The sequence below is a fragment of the Ochotona curzoniae genome, unplaced genomic scaffold (genome assembly GCF_017591425.1).
Source record: "Ochotona curzoniae isolate NIBS_2020 unplaced genomic scaffold, NIBS_Ocur_1.0 contig_50, whole genome shotgun sequence".
NCBI classification, from domain to species: Eukaryota; Metazoa; Chordata; class Mammalia; order Lagomorpha; family Ochotonidae; genus Ochotona; species Ochotona curzoniae.
The window spans coordinates 772,217-790,093 of NW_024466446.1; the positions used below are offsets into that span (position 1 = coordinate 772,217).

The 17,877-nt window shown below is 42.8% G+C and overlaps 1 protein-coding gene across 1 annotated transcript in view; it reads right to left on the reverse strand.

The window, feature by feature from the left end:
* Nucleotides 1-17,877, reverse strand: part of TRPM6 (transient receptor potential cation channel subfamily M member 6) — a 74,765-nt gene that overhangs the window by 34,943 nt on the left and 21,945 nt on the right. Inside the window, 12 exon segments of the mRNA XM_040988730.1 lie at nt 2,532-2,725; nt 3,091-3,205; nt 3,402-3,576; nt 5,852-6,103; nt 6,855-6,983; nt 8,585-8,731; nt 9,619-9,771; nt 9,921-10,149; nt 11,752-12,029; nt 13,544-13,622; nt 15,702-15,847; nt 17,521-17,574. Coding sequence (XP_040844664.1) covers nt 2,532-2,725; nt 3,091-3,205; nt 3,402-3,576; nt 5,852-6,103; nt 6,855-6,983; nt 8,585-8,731; nt 9,619-9,771; nt 9,921-10,149; nt 11,752-12,029; nt 13,544-13,622; nt 15,702-15,847; nt 17,521-17,574 — 1,951 coding nt within the window.

The following is a 17,877-nucleotide window of genomic DNA, read 5'->3' on the forward strand; positions in this document are numbered from 1 at the left end:
GAAAAAGTCCACAGAGCTCCTAGTTTTGGAGGCAGAGAGTAAGATAAGGTGAGGTGACTTCGTCTGGTGAGGTGTGCAGGTGTGCAGGTGTGTCACACCATGTTAGACGGTGTCACATGGGGGAGAGGGAGTGAGAGAGAAAGGGAGAGAGCGGATTCACACAGCAAGACAGGAAGTAAATTCACCCCCCAGATGGCTGCAATGGCTGGAGCTGGGCTGCTCTAGAGCAAGGAGCTTCTTCCTGATCTCATGGAGGCCCAGGCACTTGGGCCATCTCCTCCTGGTTTGCTAGGCTCGTAAGCAGGGAGCCGTTAGGGATCCCATCGGCACCCCACATGGGATGCCAGCATTGCCGAGGTTGTGTTTACACAGCACCAGCCCCTACCAATATTTTCTTGTGGGAACTGATCTGGTCCCATGGAACTGTATTAATTCCTTCTGCAGGTGTCATCCTGTAATATCCAGCCCCAAGTATTTTGTTAAAGCAAACACAAAATGAGCTAAGACTGCACATGGGTAAGCACTGTGGCTTGTGTGAGAAAAGCTATTTCCCTGTCACACTGCATTCCTGAGATGCAAAGAGAGGAAGCATGCAGAAACAGGTGGAAATACTAGTCTGGGTCTCTCCCATTTATTCTCTGGAAGTGTTTCATCCATAGAAGAGACACTACCTGGTACATGTTTTCAAACATGGAATGCTTCAGCTCATTAACAAACATTCATCATATTTATATGCAAAGAAGAGGAGAAGCTAATTACCCTTTTTTCGTCCCTCTGGGTCAAATGTTTCCGTTTTTGAAATGACAATAAATAACCAATGAGTTCAAAATCAAGTTTAAAAGAAAGGGAAGAACAGAAATTAACCAAATGAAAGTTTTGCCTTGTCAGACTACGTTTGCGCATTCTAAGTCCACAATGAAAAATAACAGACGTTTTTATTAGCAATGACCTGGCAAGGTGGCAGGCATTCACTGACATAACTTGTTCATTGAAAGACACATCTTTTTGTGATTTTTTTTGAAAGCAATGAAATTCTTCAGCAAACTTCAGCTTCCACATTCAGTTTCCAAACTTGCTTCTCTTATTTAACATAATTTTTTTAAAAAATCTACTTTCTTGTATTTTGGAAATATGAAAGTGAAATAATGTTACAAAAATGTTCTTTCTTGAATATTTCTTTTATACTGAGAAAAGTGTTATTATGGCTCTCTGGAATATATTTTTGAAATGCAAGTGGATTAGATAATTTTACAATAAAGAAAAAAGGCTAAACTTGAATTTTAAAAATAGCTAAATCAAAGTAATATTTAGTCATAAAATGTATCAAAAACTAAAGTATAAAATGTATTGGTTTGTGAAATAAAAAAGAAATATGTCAGATGCTGAAAAAATTCAATCTCTCTCATCCTCATCCAACTCTAATGTCTTTTTAAATCAGAGAAACTTGAATGGGCATTAAATTTTCACACTTGTATGATGGGAGCCTTCCGTAGATTAGAGAATCAAGCACCGAAGAAAACCGCAGTGACAGAATTTCCAGAAAAGTGTCCACCAGATGGCGGTGTTGCCCCATGTGCAAATGTCTACCTTTCAACGTGATACAAAAGCAACGCCACAAAACTTCACGAATGTTCTAGAGCTTAGAGTGGACTCCATCAAAAAAAAACGTTACTTGCAGTTCTCAGCTCCAGCTGTAATGGCCACTTGAGGAGTGAACCATCGGACAGATCTTCCTCCCTGTCTCTCCTCCCCTCTATCTGCCACTCCAATAAAAAATAAAATACATCTTTTAAAACATAAATATGGCATAACAGGTTAATGAGCTCTCTGTGATGCCAGCAGTATGGGTGCCGGTTCTATTCCTGGATGTTCCACTTTCAGTCTAGCTCCCTACTACAAGTCTGGAAGAAGCAGCAGAGGATGATCCAGTTCCTTGGGCTCTGGAAACCAGGTGGAAGATCCCGAAGAAACACCTGGTCCTGTCTGGCTCCTGGCTTCAGCCTCGCCCAGCCACTTGGGAAGTGTCCCATAGGATGGAAGGCCTCTCTGTAACTCTGCCTTTCAAATAAATGAAACAAATATTTAAATTAAGAAGACTTGGAATTTTAAAAAACCAAGTGGATTTGAGAACCAAAGGATCTTCAGTGAGTAAGTGAAGAAAGCCTTGTTTACCTATTGTCTCAGAGCACAGGCCTCCATAACCCCCTGCTTGAATCCCATGGCCCACTACAGGGAAATGCGTGTGGGTGCTGCTCTCTAGAAGTTAGTCTGTCTGAGAAGACAGCTGACACAAAGCCTTTCCACACACAAACAGAAACCCCATTCCTGCCAACTCCTTTCTTTCAAATGATCGATTCATTTTGGCAGATGGCACTATAGCCTAATCATATGGGCAACATATTGACTCAGACCCACGGCAACAGCCACTGACTGTTGGCACGCAGCCTTTTCCCATGCAGGGTCCGTGTGTCCATCCCCTGGGAAGTCCACTCTTAACTCTTCCCCCCTCGGGCCCCACCCATCAATCTTACTTAATCCGACATTTCCCTCTTCTTGGTCGTTGGGAGCGCGCCGGCAGCAAAGGCGGCGGAGCAGAAAGCTCGCGTGGCACAGCACGATGAAGGGAGGAGGCAGCCACGGCTTCTCGTGGTAGGTCATGATGTAGCGATAACGATTGTACTTCCACAGTTTATTTGAAATGGACTTCATTTCAACGTAAACATTGCTGGACATGGTAGGAAGAGAGGGGCAAGGTGTAAGTATGGAATCCACGAGAGACAAGTGGCCCGGAAGCCAACATCAGGCAACTTTCAACTGTATCAACTGCTATCCTTTCATGATCAAACGTACTGCAACGGCAACTCCCAAGCTCTCACGCTGCATCTACTATTCTTTGTACTTATAATGTTGACTGCTTCTTTCCTACCAGTAGCTGCATGCCCATATTTTTAAAAACCACCGTAATAAAACACAGAACACAATCAAAAGGGGGACTTGTTCAAAATACACATGAATTTGCCCATCAACGTACTTGCCCACATTTTTTTTTTCTTTTCAACAGAAGCACCAGATTTAATTCAAATAACTTACTTGAAGATAGCAATCAACAGGTTAACCATGATGATATATTGCACAAAGAGATAGACAGCTTGCATGAATGGAGTAAGAAAAGAGCCCGGAGGGCAAGATGGATCACTTTCACAAACTGCAAAAAAAGGAAGGAAAAGAATGAGCCGTGAGGTGAGCCATAGCCTTACCACGCCATACAAGCATCTAACACATAAACTTGGGGAAATCGCAGATTTTATACATAGTTAAAATCTAGATGATTAGTTTGACTTTTGTTTTTCCTGTGTCTATAGAGGTTTGGTTCCTGCGTGATGCCGAAATCCCACACACACCATCGATTTCGGAGGCATACACTTCTCCGTACATCATCCAGTATGGCTCAAACACGATATCTCGAGCGAGGCTCCATGACGGAGGCTCCTTTGGGGAAAGGATGGCCTTGCGTGCCACCCCAAAGCTAAGCAGGACTATGGCCATGATGATCACGATGTAGAACATGTTTGCTGCCTGAAACATAAGACAGCACCATGAGAACTTCACCACTGACTGGGAATGGAAATCAAAGCAAACACCGGCAGCCATCATACTTTTACCTGCCAATAACAACACTTCCTGATCAGCAACTAAAATACCTTAGCCCATGAATAGCTGGATTTTCTTTGGCTAACCCACTTTGCTTCCTCTACAGAGTATGTGCTTCAAGTCACTGTGGTCCCTGGAGCAATGAGTGTGCTCAGAGTATAGAATCCATGCTTTCTCTGCAGTAGTAGAATGGGAATGGCTTTAAATTTGCTAACATGCGACACTTTTTGTAATTGAACCAGAGCTTAGGTTAGGAAGAAAAAGAAAAAGGTGTACTCAAATTAGTAAAATGACTCCTACTTCCCTGGATTATCTTCATGAATTGATCACACTGTGAGAAACTGAACAGGCCTATTCCATTTTACCTACGAAATATGGCTCAGCCTAACCCGTTTTCTCTTCCACTGGGCCAAAGACTTCATCGAAACATAGGCATTCCAAGAGCTTTCTGCATGTTTCTTGGACTTGTCTCTCTTAAGCTTCTGACCAGTGGACTGTGGAATGACACCAACTGGGGTCGCTTTCCATCCCCATCCCTCTCCTTGCTGTCATCGCAGACCTTAGAAGCCACATGTTGACATGGCTGTGCCACACAGTGGAGGGACTGTGGATCCTGAAGTCTTTGTGTAGAGGCAGCTCTAGGAGCACTCATCAGATCTTGCATGAGGCAGAAAAAATCTTGCTTTTGTAAACCACTTGGCTACACAGCATACCTCAGCATGGCCTATCTGATAATGTCACAAAGAACAGAGCAAATATTTCTGGTCTATAAGAAGAATGTAAAGTAAAAAAACAAAATAAAACAAAACAAAACAAAACAAACAAACTATCTAATCCTTGAAGAATTTCCCTAACCTGCCTTCCCTAGAATGTAAATATTGGATATCAACACAACTAAGCTCATTAAATGTTACAAACACTACGTGTTAATATATTACAGCATGTAGAGCAATGTGTGGTACATAACAAGCACCGCATGGATGATTAAAAATGTTCACACAAAGAAATATAAGCTGGGCCCAGCACAATGACTCAAAGGCTAAATCTACTACTTTTCCCAGGCCTTAAACAGAGAGCTGGATGGGAAGTGGAGTGGGCAGTACTCAAACTGGCACTACCACAGACTTCCAGTCACAGAGGCAATGCCTTAGCCTGTTGGGCCACAATGTTTAAAATTTTGTCCTCCAGGGCCTTGCAAATGCTAGCAATCTAATGGACACCAATTCATGTCCCGGAGGCTCCACTTTCCATCCAGCTCCCCGCTTGTGACCTGGGAAAACAGAGGAGGACGGCCCAAACATGGGGGACCCAGAAGAAGTGCCTGGCTCCTGGCTTCCGATCAGCTGAGCTCCAGCCATTGTGCCCACTTGGGGAGTGAACCATTGGACAGAAGTTTGAAAGGCATGTATGGTTCTTTCACATTATGCAATTTCCATGAATTTTTTTTAGGACCTGTCAAATGCATGATTTCAGCTTTGTGGCACTAAAATAAATTTTCATTCATAAATTTAAGTGATTTTTTAAAAGATTTGTTAATTTTTATTGGGAAGGCAGATTTATAGAGAGGAAGAGAGACAGAAAGAGCTTCCATCTGCTGGTTCACTCCCCAAGTAGCCGGAACGGCCAGAGCTGAGCCAATCTCAAGCCAGGAGCTTCTTCCGGTTGCCAACGTGGGTGCAGGGTCCCAAGGCTTTGGGCCGTCCTCCACTGCTTTCCCAGCCCACAAATATGGAACTGGATGATAAGTGGAACAGCCAGGATACAAACTGGTGCTCAAAAGGAATCCTGGCATTCAGTCAGTGCAGCCTCTAAGCAATCAATTTTAATTCTGTGTTCTATGAACATTTTGAAGTACCCTCAAATTTAATTATATTAGGCGTGGTGAGTAATAAAATAATAAGTTGCTATTTTAACAGAAAACTTCACTGGTGATAGCTTCATCCAACTCTAGCCCTCAGTAATTACCACAAAACAAACAGACCTGATCCAAGGCCGTGCCAACCGGCCCCTACCCAAAGGGCAAGCTGAGTGTATTTGTCAGCCACCCAATCTGCTGTTTAGGCGCATTTGTTCGTTGCGAGTTTTATTCAAAAAGCAGTGATGACGTGATTGTGCTATCTGTGTTTCGATGAATAATTTCAAAATGAACCATCAGACATGAACCATGAAATTAGGCAGAACCATCAGTTCCCGTGCTCACCATTTTTGCAATCATGGTCACATATGGACCTGCGTGTTGATTCACTGCAAGGAAGTCCAGGAGCTTTGAGTACCAGAAGATGGTGTCTACGCAGTAGAGCAGTCTTCCTGCCGTGTGGAAAGGAGGCTTGCCCCACCGGAGACTAAATCCAACCAAAAACACGCAAATTGCCACAGCTTCCATTAGGTTCCAATACTCATTAATCCATATCTTCACCTTTTGAGTAAACTTCTCGGGTTCTGAAATGCAGATCTAACCGGGGCAGGTGGGGACAGGAAAGGAAAGAGGAAATTTAAAGAATGGGCTACAATTTAAGAATTCTTTCAATGTCACATCACATAAGGTGGCTCATCTTCCGCCTCCGAGTGCTACTTTCTCCAGAGGAACTCACAGCTTCAACTCTCACCTAGCTTCTTTTTAAGATGTATTTGTTTGAAAAGCAGGGCAACAGAGAATGTGAAAGAGAGAGAGAGAAAAACTGTTCCATCTGTTGGATCATTCCCTAGTGGCCTCAAGAGCTGCCCAAGTCTCCCCTGTGGGTGAGACCACCTGTGGCCAGGGGCCCAGCCCTTGGCACGTGAACAGGGAGCTGGAGGCAGAGCGGCCATCGCTGTGATCTGATATGAGATGTTACTGCCATGCAGTAACCATCTGATGGATCCCAGGATGTTTCAAAGACTATCAATGCTTCCTTTACGTACTGCACAACCTCAGCCAGTAGCTTGCCACTCTGAGATGAAGCTATTAGCTCTAAGAATCAACCACATCACATAATAAAAAACACTTCAAGGAACACAAGTAGATGGGAATTTTAATAATCATTAGAAGACATCGTTTATCACTCTGTGACTGACAAACGTGCTAACACTTCCAAGGTCCAGCAACCAGCAGAAGCGGTTGGCCAGCATGACGAGGTGAAATCAGGGACTTTTCTCCGTATAACCCTCTGACATGCAAATCAAACTCAGCATTTCCTTTGGCGAAGGCGGAGGGGGCAACTCACCTCCCTGGCCTTCTCCAGCGCGTTGGCGAAGATGTAAATGATGACAAACCACTCTTGCACGCTGGGCTGCGGCTGCATCTCCACCAACACAGTGTAAGTGAACAGCATGAGGAACGCCAAATACGCCATCTGAGAGGGGACACACATTCCCTGGACGTGAGTCGCACACAGACCCAGACAGCGCACAGCCTAACCGTGTATGTGGATTCCACTAAGCTGGACGGGGAAGCCCAGGAAGCCACGGGTGCAGTGCAGGAATGCAGGAGATCCTGCTGGCTCCTGGGCAGAACCCCACAAATTCCAACATGCTCACTGCCAGGGTAACAGCAAAGCGGAGGGGAAAAAAACCAAGCACCTTCACTCCACTTGTGGGTGCCTGGGAAGCCAGTACATGAAAAATGGAATGAAGAGATAAGCTTATTTCGTTGCAAAAAAAAAAATGTCTTCAGATCCTTGCAGTTTTCCTTAATACGTGTTTTCATTAACTTTTTGAAGATTCCTCTTACAGATGCTTTTCAAGAAAGAATCTTGCAGCAAAACAAACACATCTTCTAATGCTATTTTCTACAAACCTCTTAAAAACCACTCATACTCACATCCAGGTAAAACTAAGCCATATTCAAAAATTAGATACTGATGAGATGGCTTTTCATTAGCATTCAATTCTTCAACAAGTGATTCAAAGATGTTTACGTTTTTCTCTTGTATCACATCTCTAACAAGATACCGCTCCGACAAAGCACAACCAGTGTGGCAGTGTGGCGGCAGCATGGAGATGCCGGAGCTCGCTGTAGATGCCACATATTTTGGTTGAATTTGTCCTATTGCTTGATTTTGCTCTTATTTCTAGATGCTCCTAAGCTAAAATTTCAATACCTTTTCTTCCCCCAATGGTATGTGTATGATTAAAATTCTCTCAGAGCTCCTAGCCAGGTTTCTTGAATATTTTGTCGCATATTCACAAAAGTGGTAAATAAATCCTCATCGTTTGAAAGAGGATTTGATTTTTGAAAACAGAGGGAATCCATCCACAGATATGAACTGATCAATAAGCATATGAAATAAGTGTTTGTTTTGCCAAGTAAATATCTTGATGTAAAACACTGAGATAATAAACTTTTACAGTCGTACTTCAAATGTTCTAAAGAGACTGCTACTCTTAGGCAATTTAAGTATAGCAAAGCATTAGAAAAACAAATGCTACTAGCTAACTGTGAAAGGTACTTGATACAATAGATGCTTTCTCTGCATCCTTTCATCTATAATAGCTTTAGTATTTGTTCATACCACAACTGGACTTCCAAAATCTGTATTATTTTCCATATATGTATATGTTATTGGAAACCAAAAAGCAAACCCTTTCTCTTTTTTGTCTATGTAACACATTACTCCTATGAAGAAGAAATGGATCCGCTCGCTGGTTTTCTTGACCAGTCCTCCTCCCACCTCATCGCTCAGCTCTGCAAGCACTGCTCTGAGTTTATTAGACCTCGCGTCCTCCAAAGCTCGGTCTCGGCTGTTTCAGCTCCAAGCATACTATGGGAAGACTTCTCAGCGAGGAAGAATGCCATTTCCACGCCTGCCTACGGTTCTCTTGGCTACTTGCTTTGTTACTTTCTTACTGCTTTGTGCTACGCTTCTACATTTGTGAATCAAATTGGCAAATCAACATAGCATTGCTAACGTAAACCGGTAATCATAATGCGTATCTTTTGTTGAGAGGCACAGACCGTGTAAGCCCAGAACTTGACAATGGGCGCGCTGTAGAAGTCATACACCTTCCTGACCCATGGGGGGCGCTTGCCCTGACGCTTCCCGTCCACGTGCTGATTTTCATCAGGCTTCTCAACAGGGCCTCTTTCCAAATCATAATCATTCTGTGAAATAAACAAGAAGCAATCATTTCTTTACAGCAGTTTAAATAAAATATTGACAAGTTAGACATGTAAAAAATAAAATAAAATGGACTCTTAGAAACAAATTTGGAATCCTTCTTCCAAATCTAAAATCTTAGCCTTGGAGATTGATGGGGGGGAAAAATAAAAAAAAACTATGTATTCAAGTGTACTTGTAAAAGTTCATGGACAATGTAATTAAATGTTAGGTTAAATTTTGTACAAAAATTTTCTGAAATCTATACATACAAGGAGTCCTAACATGACTGGCCAACAATAGCTTCTCACACCTACAGAGGCCACAGTGTACTTGCCCTCGAGGACCCCAAGAACAGCAGATGGAACTGTCAGGCTTAGAAAAGGAGGAAGAAAGAGAAGCCATGAGGAAGGGAAGAAATTGAAAAGGCAAGGAGACGAGAGGAAATCCCAAGAAGAGTGAGGGTCCAACTATTTAACGATCCATCTTCAACATGCATTAACGAATCATGCTCAACCAATCACAGCAGATGCCAGTGACGAAAACCATTTCTATTTAATTGGTTTCATTGAGCAAATATTTTTAAATATTAGAACAACTATCAACACAAAAACACATCAGCTAAGATGCTAGGCAAGGATTCTTTAACTATTGAGCGCTTTGCTGAGTTATACACAACAGATAGAAAATGAGCATTATCTACTGTGACTGCTGTAAGGCAGAAGGGACATAAATGCTTGACCAGAGAGCCAGAGGCCCGTGTGTCATCAGATTGTGATGTTGCCAACAGAAACACTGAGTAGACTCCTCTGGAAATAAATCTCGTGTGTGCGTGTGTATGTGTGTCCAGTCAAAGCCACAGAAAGTTAATTTGCCATAACATTGCACTAACCGTGCAAGCATTTTCTTTGGCAGTGCTGAGGGTCTGGTCACCATTATACCACGTGAACTGGAAGTCCTGGGACTGCGGGACGTGGGACATCTCGGCTTTGCTCTTAAATTCCAACGTCAAAATGGTGGGCGGCAAAATGATGCTGATGATGATCTGAGAAAGAAAGCAAGGCAGGGTCAGCAGGAAGGCGCAGACTCGCACAAGGTGCACATTTTGTAATTTTATTTCAATAACAAAATTAGGGGCTTAAACATTTATCACGTGTTAAACTCATCCCTAGTTCAGCAGGACAAGTCAATCACCTTTAACCAGGAGTTTTTCCTCATTTTCAGGCGCCCCACCCACAAGTCTGTCAGCAACATTTGGGTACAGGAATGTGACACAAAAGGTCGCAGTCCTCCAGACACAGCCAGTTTCAAGCAGGTAGAATTGCTCCAGTTCTTGAGTTCACAGGTCAAGAGCTTCATGGCCATTCGTTCATTCTGCTTGAATGCCTTCTCCAGGATATCCAGGGCCAGCTGGCTAAACTGCCTGCAACGACACCGTGCCGCTGAGCCAGGGAAACATTAAAAAAAACAAAAGGCACTCGCTTCTCGTGTGTGTGTGTGTGTGTGTGTGTGTGTGTGTGTGTAGATGATTTTAAAGAGATTGTTGCTAGGACAGGGAATGCTGACCCATGGCTGCAGGAACAGAACTGGGACAGGGCCACTCTTTTAGAATCTAGCGTGCACTTGAGCTGTCCACTGGACCTTACTGACAAGTTATATCTTGTTTGGTTTGGGACTGCTTGGTTAGTCCTCAGAAAGAATTTTTGTACAGAAAACACTGTGCAAGACTGAATTATGCAGCCACATTTGTGACTCAGAGGTTAAGCCAAGCCTGGGGCACTGGAATCCCGCATGAGCTCCAGCTTGGGTTCCTGCTGCTCCGCTTCCAGTCCAACTCCCTGCTAATGCTGCCAGGGAGACCAGCAGTAACGGCCAGCTTCAGCCAGACCTAGCTATGTGGCGATCTGCGCAGTGAACCAAAACACAAAAGACTCTCCCTCTCTTTCTTTGTTTCTCTTTCCTTCCCCTCACCCCCCTTCAAAAATCCTTAATAGGACAGTCTATGATGTGTAAGTCCCAAGTGAAATAAATGAGGCAATCCCCGAGAATCTGGCACAGCACTATTTTGGGTGTCAATGAGGCTATTTCTAGAGGAGCTGGGCATGCGCGTTTCAAGGGGCTAAATGGAGAAGATTCAGCCTCCCTGTGGGAGGCACCATCTCCACTCGGGAACTAGAGAGAACAAACACAACAAACAAATGAATCTAGGACACACCTGCCTGCTGTCTTAGACATCAGAAACACAAACTCACAGTCTGGATTTCAGGACTCATGCAGCAGCAACCCCAAAGCCATCACCACCAAGCCCACACTCCCTCACACCACCGAGCCCATGCCCCTTCACACCACCGAGTCCACGCTCCCTTCACACCACCAAGCTTGTATTCCTTCAGCTTGCCTGGCTCTGCGACCTTCAGATCTGAGCCACCTGCAGCACTCTAAGCTTTCCAGCCTACAGATGGCCTCTCCTGGGACTTCCAGGCTGCCATAATCATGTGAGCCAATTCCCTAATAAATCCCATCTCACACATTTCTATACCTAACCTATTGGTTCTCTCCTGAAAGCTCTGACATGTCCACATGACAATAAGCCTTCTTGTCTTACCAGTTGTTTTTTTTTTTTAAGATTTGTTTATTATTTTTATTGGAAAGGCAGACTTACAGACAGAAGGAGAGATAGAGAGAAAGATTTTTCCATCTACTGGTTCACTCCCCAAATGGCTGCAATGGCCAGAGATGAGCTGATCTGAAGCCAGGAGATGGGAGCATCTTCCAGGTCTCCCATGGGAGCAGAGTCCCCAGGTTTTGGGCCAATCTTCACTGCCTTCCCAGGCAGGGAGCTGGATAGGAATTGGAGCAGCTGGGACATAAACCATCTCCCATATGGGATGCTGGTGCTTGCAAGTGGAGATAAGCTAGTTGAGCCATCTCATGGGCCCTGTCTTGTACGTTCTAAGGTGAGGGAGATATCGAACTATTCTGAGAACTGTTGATGCTTATTATGAAGTAAACCAAGAACTCCTACTTTGAGTAACTTTTCAGCTCTTCGGAAGTGTCGTCCACCATGTTGCTCTCCTTAGCTTCGTGGGCCATCGCTCGGTAGAGTATACAAGCAATCACTGCCTTCACCGTGGCCTCTTCGCCATGCTGCCAGAAGAACATGGCCATCTTCTGCCTTTTCATGAGCACAGCCCACACCAGCAGGTCGTTGTAAGGGTAAGTGAAGTTGGTAGACTCAGGGTCATCCAGATATTGTCCTTCTTTCGACTTTTTCCTTGATTTATAAAGGACTATAGACTTCTCCTATTAGAAAATAAAATAAGAATAAGCTTCCAAAACTCAGATCCATCAAGTTTTACCTAATACAACCAAGCAGACATTTAAATCACTGTTAAAACAATACAAAGCAAGAGAAAAGTAGATTCTCATGGTTCTTTATAAACCAACAGGAAAGTTTCGGTTATAATGGTAATATGTTTCTTTTATTCAACATATTTAGAGTCCTTAACTAGAGATACATAAAGTTCATTCAGCAAAAGTTAAAACAGTGCTGCTTTGGGATAGACTGCCACTATATAAGAACTTCCTATTTCCCAAGGAAGTGTTTTAAAATAATGTATTAGATACATGGGGATTATTTTTAAGAATCCCTCTAACTCATCTTAGTCATAGATTCGTTATCTTCCCCAAGGAAGAATGTGACTGGTGTGGCAAGTTCACATCCCAACAGGTGGGTGCCGTGTTTCCTGTCCCTTAGTCTATACTTCTGCAGTGATTGATAATAGGCCATGATGAAAGAATATTGTCTATCTGGCAAGTCCACACTTCACAGCTTGTCACCAGAGCCATGGGACGCCCCGTGGAGTTCTGCATCACTTAGGATGTCTCCATCAAAATGCTCGTCACGTTAGCCATTTGGTGTGTGTGCCGGCTAGGTACTACCTACATACTGGATGTCTGGTGTGTGGACACTGTAGGATGGTGCTCCCTTTGAGAAAGGAAGGTACCATCATCACTCATTAATCATTTAACCTTCCCGACTCCCTGTCTCCCTACATTCATCCAAGGATACTTTTTCAGACGTAACATCTGGAAAATGATACAATAATTATGCTTTTGTTTTAAATGTAGGATGCCATAACGAAACATTGCAATTTGGTCTCCCTGTTTTTCAATGACGGCCAAGGTGATTTTATAAAACTCATCCCAGGAGAGGTTCGTGACAGAAAGCAAATGTCTTTCAACCCACACAGGAAATGAGAACTCCTGAGAAAAAGCACTTCTGAGCAGAGGAAGGTGCAATGAGGGAGAACAGAGGCTTGTCGTTATCCTCTCGTGGTGCCATTAAACTAGGATTCACCTAAAGAAAATCTCAAAAGAAAAAATGGTAGTCAGAGGAACTGAAAGAGAGGGAGGCAGCGTATGCACTTAGGCAGCCTTGGGGGAAGGGAGATGAGGATGTGGAATTGAGTTCAGCCTCCTCCCGCAGTGTCCACCCAATCAGCTCGGCGCAGAGAAGGAAGGATGAGAGAGGTTGAAGTGCAAGCCCAGGCAGCCATGTGAGTGCTCCTGCTCGGTCCTGGACCATTCCGGATCTTGTCTGTCTTGACCATGTGTCAACAGCACCTGTAAACGGTCCTGCTATTCCTTCCCTTTCCTGCTATTCCTTCCCTTTCCATGATTTTACACGAACAAAATGTTTCTTTACAGAAACAATTTCAGTTTCAATTCAACACACACATGCACACACGTGCACACACACATACATACACGCACACACACGCACACACGCGTGCACACGGGAGGTGGTACTTGACCTTGTAAGGTTGGGCGGTTCTAATGAACTGCGAGTGCAGCGTGTTCTCTGCAGACTCATTTCTGTTTTCCGAGTGGCGTCTCCAGTGAAGGGAGTAGTGGGAAAGGCTTTGAGGAAAGCTGGTGGATCTCTGGCATATGCAGTTATTTTGTTTTGTAAGTTAAAAAAAGAAAGAAAAAACAGAAGAAAGAAGATTATAGTAGTAACGACACTTTATTTCTATACAGTAATGAAAATCTAACATAACTTTGTGCCCTACAATCCAACCGCAGGTTCTCCCGTGCTCAACATTCAGTCTCTCGGGAGAGCAGTTACTCCCCCAGCCAGAGTCTCCGTGATCTTGCGGGGTTCGCTGCCGTTTCCTAACAGCTGAGAGCAGGCACTCGCGTGTTCCCTGTCACACTTTTGCATGCCTCCTCTGTGTGGAAATTCCATTAGCATCAATGGATGTTCTATACTTGGAACAAGTTCAAAATAAGCAATAAAGATTTTTGGTTCTGATAAGAAAAAAGTTTCCATTCACAAGCAGCTCCAAAGGAAAGGTTAAATAAGAAAGTTATGGAATTTCTCCAATAAAATCGCCACTGGAATTTCAGCAGCTAGACCAGCTGGCCACAAAAATCATGGCCGTCAGAATGAAGTTTCCATCACTGAGAAATAAAGACAAAATGAAGCATTTTCAAGAATCTGGCATCAAAACATCAGATGGAGGTCATATATGTTCAAGTGCATTATTTAGGTGTTGCTTTTTTTTCTAATAAAAACAAGGAAGTCCAGACAGTTTTTAAGGTGCCATCTGAATTATTATCATTATTGTAATGCAGAATTAATAGCATTATAATAGCAATAATTCTATAGAAAACTTACTCCATACGCAAATTGGACCAAGAATATAGATTTTTTAAAATATATATTTGTTATTATTGGAAAGGGAGATTTACAGAAAGGAGAGACACAGAGAAAAATCCTCCATCTGCTGGTTCACTCTGCAAATGACTGCAATTGCCAAAGCTGAAATGATCTGAAGCTAGGAACCAGGAGCTTCTTCCAGGTCTCCCATAGGTACAGGGTCTTAAGGCTTAAGGCCATCCTTTCTTAGGGTCATAAACAGGGACCTGGATAGGAAACGGAGCAGCCACGACATGAACCGGTGCCCATAAGGGATGCTGGCACTTGCAGGAAGAAGATTATCCAAAATTGAGGCATCTCAACAGCCCTGAAACTATAGATTTTATGGCATCATGGGTAATCCTTCTATTCATGAAAGATGCTACTATCCACATTTTAGATTATGAAATTGACTACAGAAAGATTAAGTTTATTGCTGATATTACACAGCTGCCAATGTGCAAAATGTAATCCATATCTCCCTGATTCTAAACCATATACTCAATAATAATAATAGTTTACTATGAAACACAACAAATGTGGTATTGCCTTGCTGACAAATCAGAAAAAATGGGACACTTCCTAGAATGGGTATTACAAGGGAGCTGGCACAATGGCTCCGCTGGTGATTGTTCCCTTGCAAGCACCAGCATCTGAGATGGGTGCTAAGCCAAGAACACAGCCAGGCAACAGAAACCAGGCAGTTACATTGAATTTGTTTAAATGAAGCAATTGATACCTTAAGTGTATCCTGATGCCTCTGAAATCATGATGATGAATATTTTCTGTCTGAGATTTGCATATTTTTGTTTTGCAGTGTTTTTCATCTCCTGAAACCCAGCGGAGGTTTCCTGTCACATGATTCTTTATAAATAAAGGTTGAAGTTTAATATTGGAATTTCTACTCAAGTTTAGAAATCGAATCCTTTTAGCTTTTAGTGTCTGAATTTTTTCAGAAGAAAAGGATGGAAGAGAACCGGTCATCTCTACCTCTACTCGGTTTCATCCCATAATTTATGTTGACACAGCACGTATAATTTCTTGGTTTGTATTATTGCTACTTGTTCACAAATCTCTTTCTCCTACAGCTTTAGAACCCATGATCCTTAGGGTCATTCCAGGCCAGAACCAAGCACAAAGCACTGCATAGAGCAAGCAACCAAGGTTTGGAACAGAACGTCCAGTGCAGAAGCTGTCACCATGCGCACTTTCCAACCCATTCATCCGACTCTGCTAATCACCCTTAATTTACTCCGGTCCTTTCCCAGTGCACTACCTTATACGTCCTGTAGAGAGTGTTGTAGAGGACTCGGAAGGATTTCCTAGTGTAGCTGCTGCGATATCCTCCCCCAATGAGGTGCTCTATCACCAATCCAACATCGATCAGCGTGATTTTGTAGCCTGAGAGGAGGGTATGCTGCAACACAAACATGCAATAATGATCACTTTATCCTCTTCTTCTATCTTTTTTGCCACTCCATCAGAACTTGAACTACTGCAGAGGCAGATTCATTCTTTGTAATCATCTTTACCAACCGATCAAGCAATTCGATCAGTTATTAATGCTATCTGCCTGTTCAGAAGGAAGAAACATCTCAGCTTTAGTGTCTTCTAGTTTTGTAAACAGCAAGTGTGTGTGCTCTCTCCCTCGCGGTCTTTCTTACCCTCCCGAATCACGCGGATAAGCGCAACTGCATAAAATACCTTCAAACCTAACACAAGATTGTCTTTAGCTAAAAATAATCTAACTATTGCAACAGAAGAGAAATCGTAAGAAGCACCAAATACATGTGATTGGAAATTAACCTTGGGTTAACTTTTCGGCCTCTTTGATGAAATAGGCATAACACTTTGCAGTGAAGTGACTACTGTCTATAAGACAAGAACACAAAAGGAAGTCGGACAAACATAAAACAGAACGGCAGAGCCAAATGAGATAGCAAAATGTGACACAGTTCCAAGACAAATATTATGGCTGGCAGGAGGGTTGAGTGGCGGATTTCCAAGTACACAGGTCTTAGTCCAAATGAAAATTATTTTAACCCTCCAAATCTCACCCTGCTACCTTTTCCTAACGTTTTATTTTAGAACTGCCATTCACGGTAAATGTCAAAAGGCGCCCAGAGTGCTGAATAAGATGTCTGAAATGAACACATGGCAGATAGTGTTCACAAGTCACCGAACGAGAAATAAACCCACAGGTGTGCAAGCATAAACAGTTTAATTTTTCCTTTGCAAATTCATAATGCACCTTTTCCAAGAAACAGCAAAAAAATAATGGTCTCAATCGCTGCCAGTAAAAAGCGAAGTGAGCCTATTTCATCACTTTTCTTCAGTTTACTAGGATGGAGTTCAAGGAAATCATTTAGGGAAACAACCCAACACGGCATAGATCACTGTAAGCTAATTTACATCAGCGCAGACTTTCACTTACTGCTCATTTGCAAGCTAAATGTTTTCCTTTCTCTGGCCCTCTCGCCAATTCAACCTGATCCGATAAGCATGATAAGCACACGTTCTCTTCCGTAAGATAATGACCGTGAGAAACAGGAGAAAACTTTCAAGCCGCATCTTGAGTGGATTTTAACCTTTGCTACAGAGAAAAAAATCCCCTGCCCTGTCTTGGGATGCAACCTAAATCCCTAGAGCTAGGCTTAAACTCACCCAAGAGTGAGTACCTGGGCTACCGCACATATCTAAAACTGTAACAACACAATGAGATTACCCTATCAGTACGCCAACAAAGGTCTGTGGATTTGGCTGATCCTACAGTTATTGCCATTGGCTCGTGTTGCATCATGGGAAACTGAAGTTCTATTTGGCTTACGCCTCTGATTCATATTTGTTACCAGCTAATGTCGTTTACTTACTGGATCAGATATTTCAAAGACATAAAAGGAATGGAAGAGGGGCAACAAGGCAAGTATCTGATTTGACTAGGAAATTGTTTGGAATTACAGGTAAAGAGGATATTAGTTTATTCAACGCAAATTTCAAAACCACATGGTATGGGACAAAATCTAGTGCTTCCTCTGGTACAAAGCCAGGGCAATGGACAAAGGTATTTTCACACCCTTAGAATTAGGTTACCTGTTTTACATCCTGGACAAGGTGATGCAGAAGCATGTTGGTAGGCCCCTGTTTCTGTGATAAAGAACAAAAATAAAGAATTATTCTGACTAATGCTAGAAGGAAACCTTATTTCAGAATGCAAAAGTATCTCAAAATGCTGAAAACTTTATCCAAAATCTTGAATCGTGAAACGTACACCTGTTCATTCTAGGGAAAATGTTTTCCCAAGAAGCCATAATCAGATGATACACTTTATCAAAGTAAAGTATGTGAGCAGATAGGGTCAAGATGTGGCAAGAGGTAGCAATAAATCTGAAGAATTGTTAGCTATCCTTTACCATGTAAAAACATCACACAAACACAACTCATCATTAA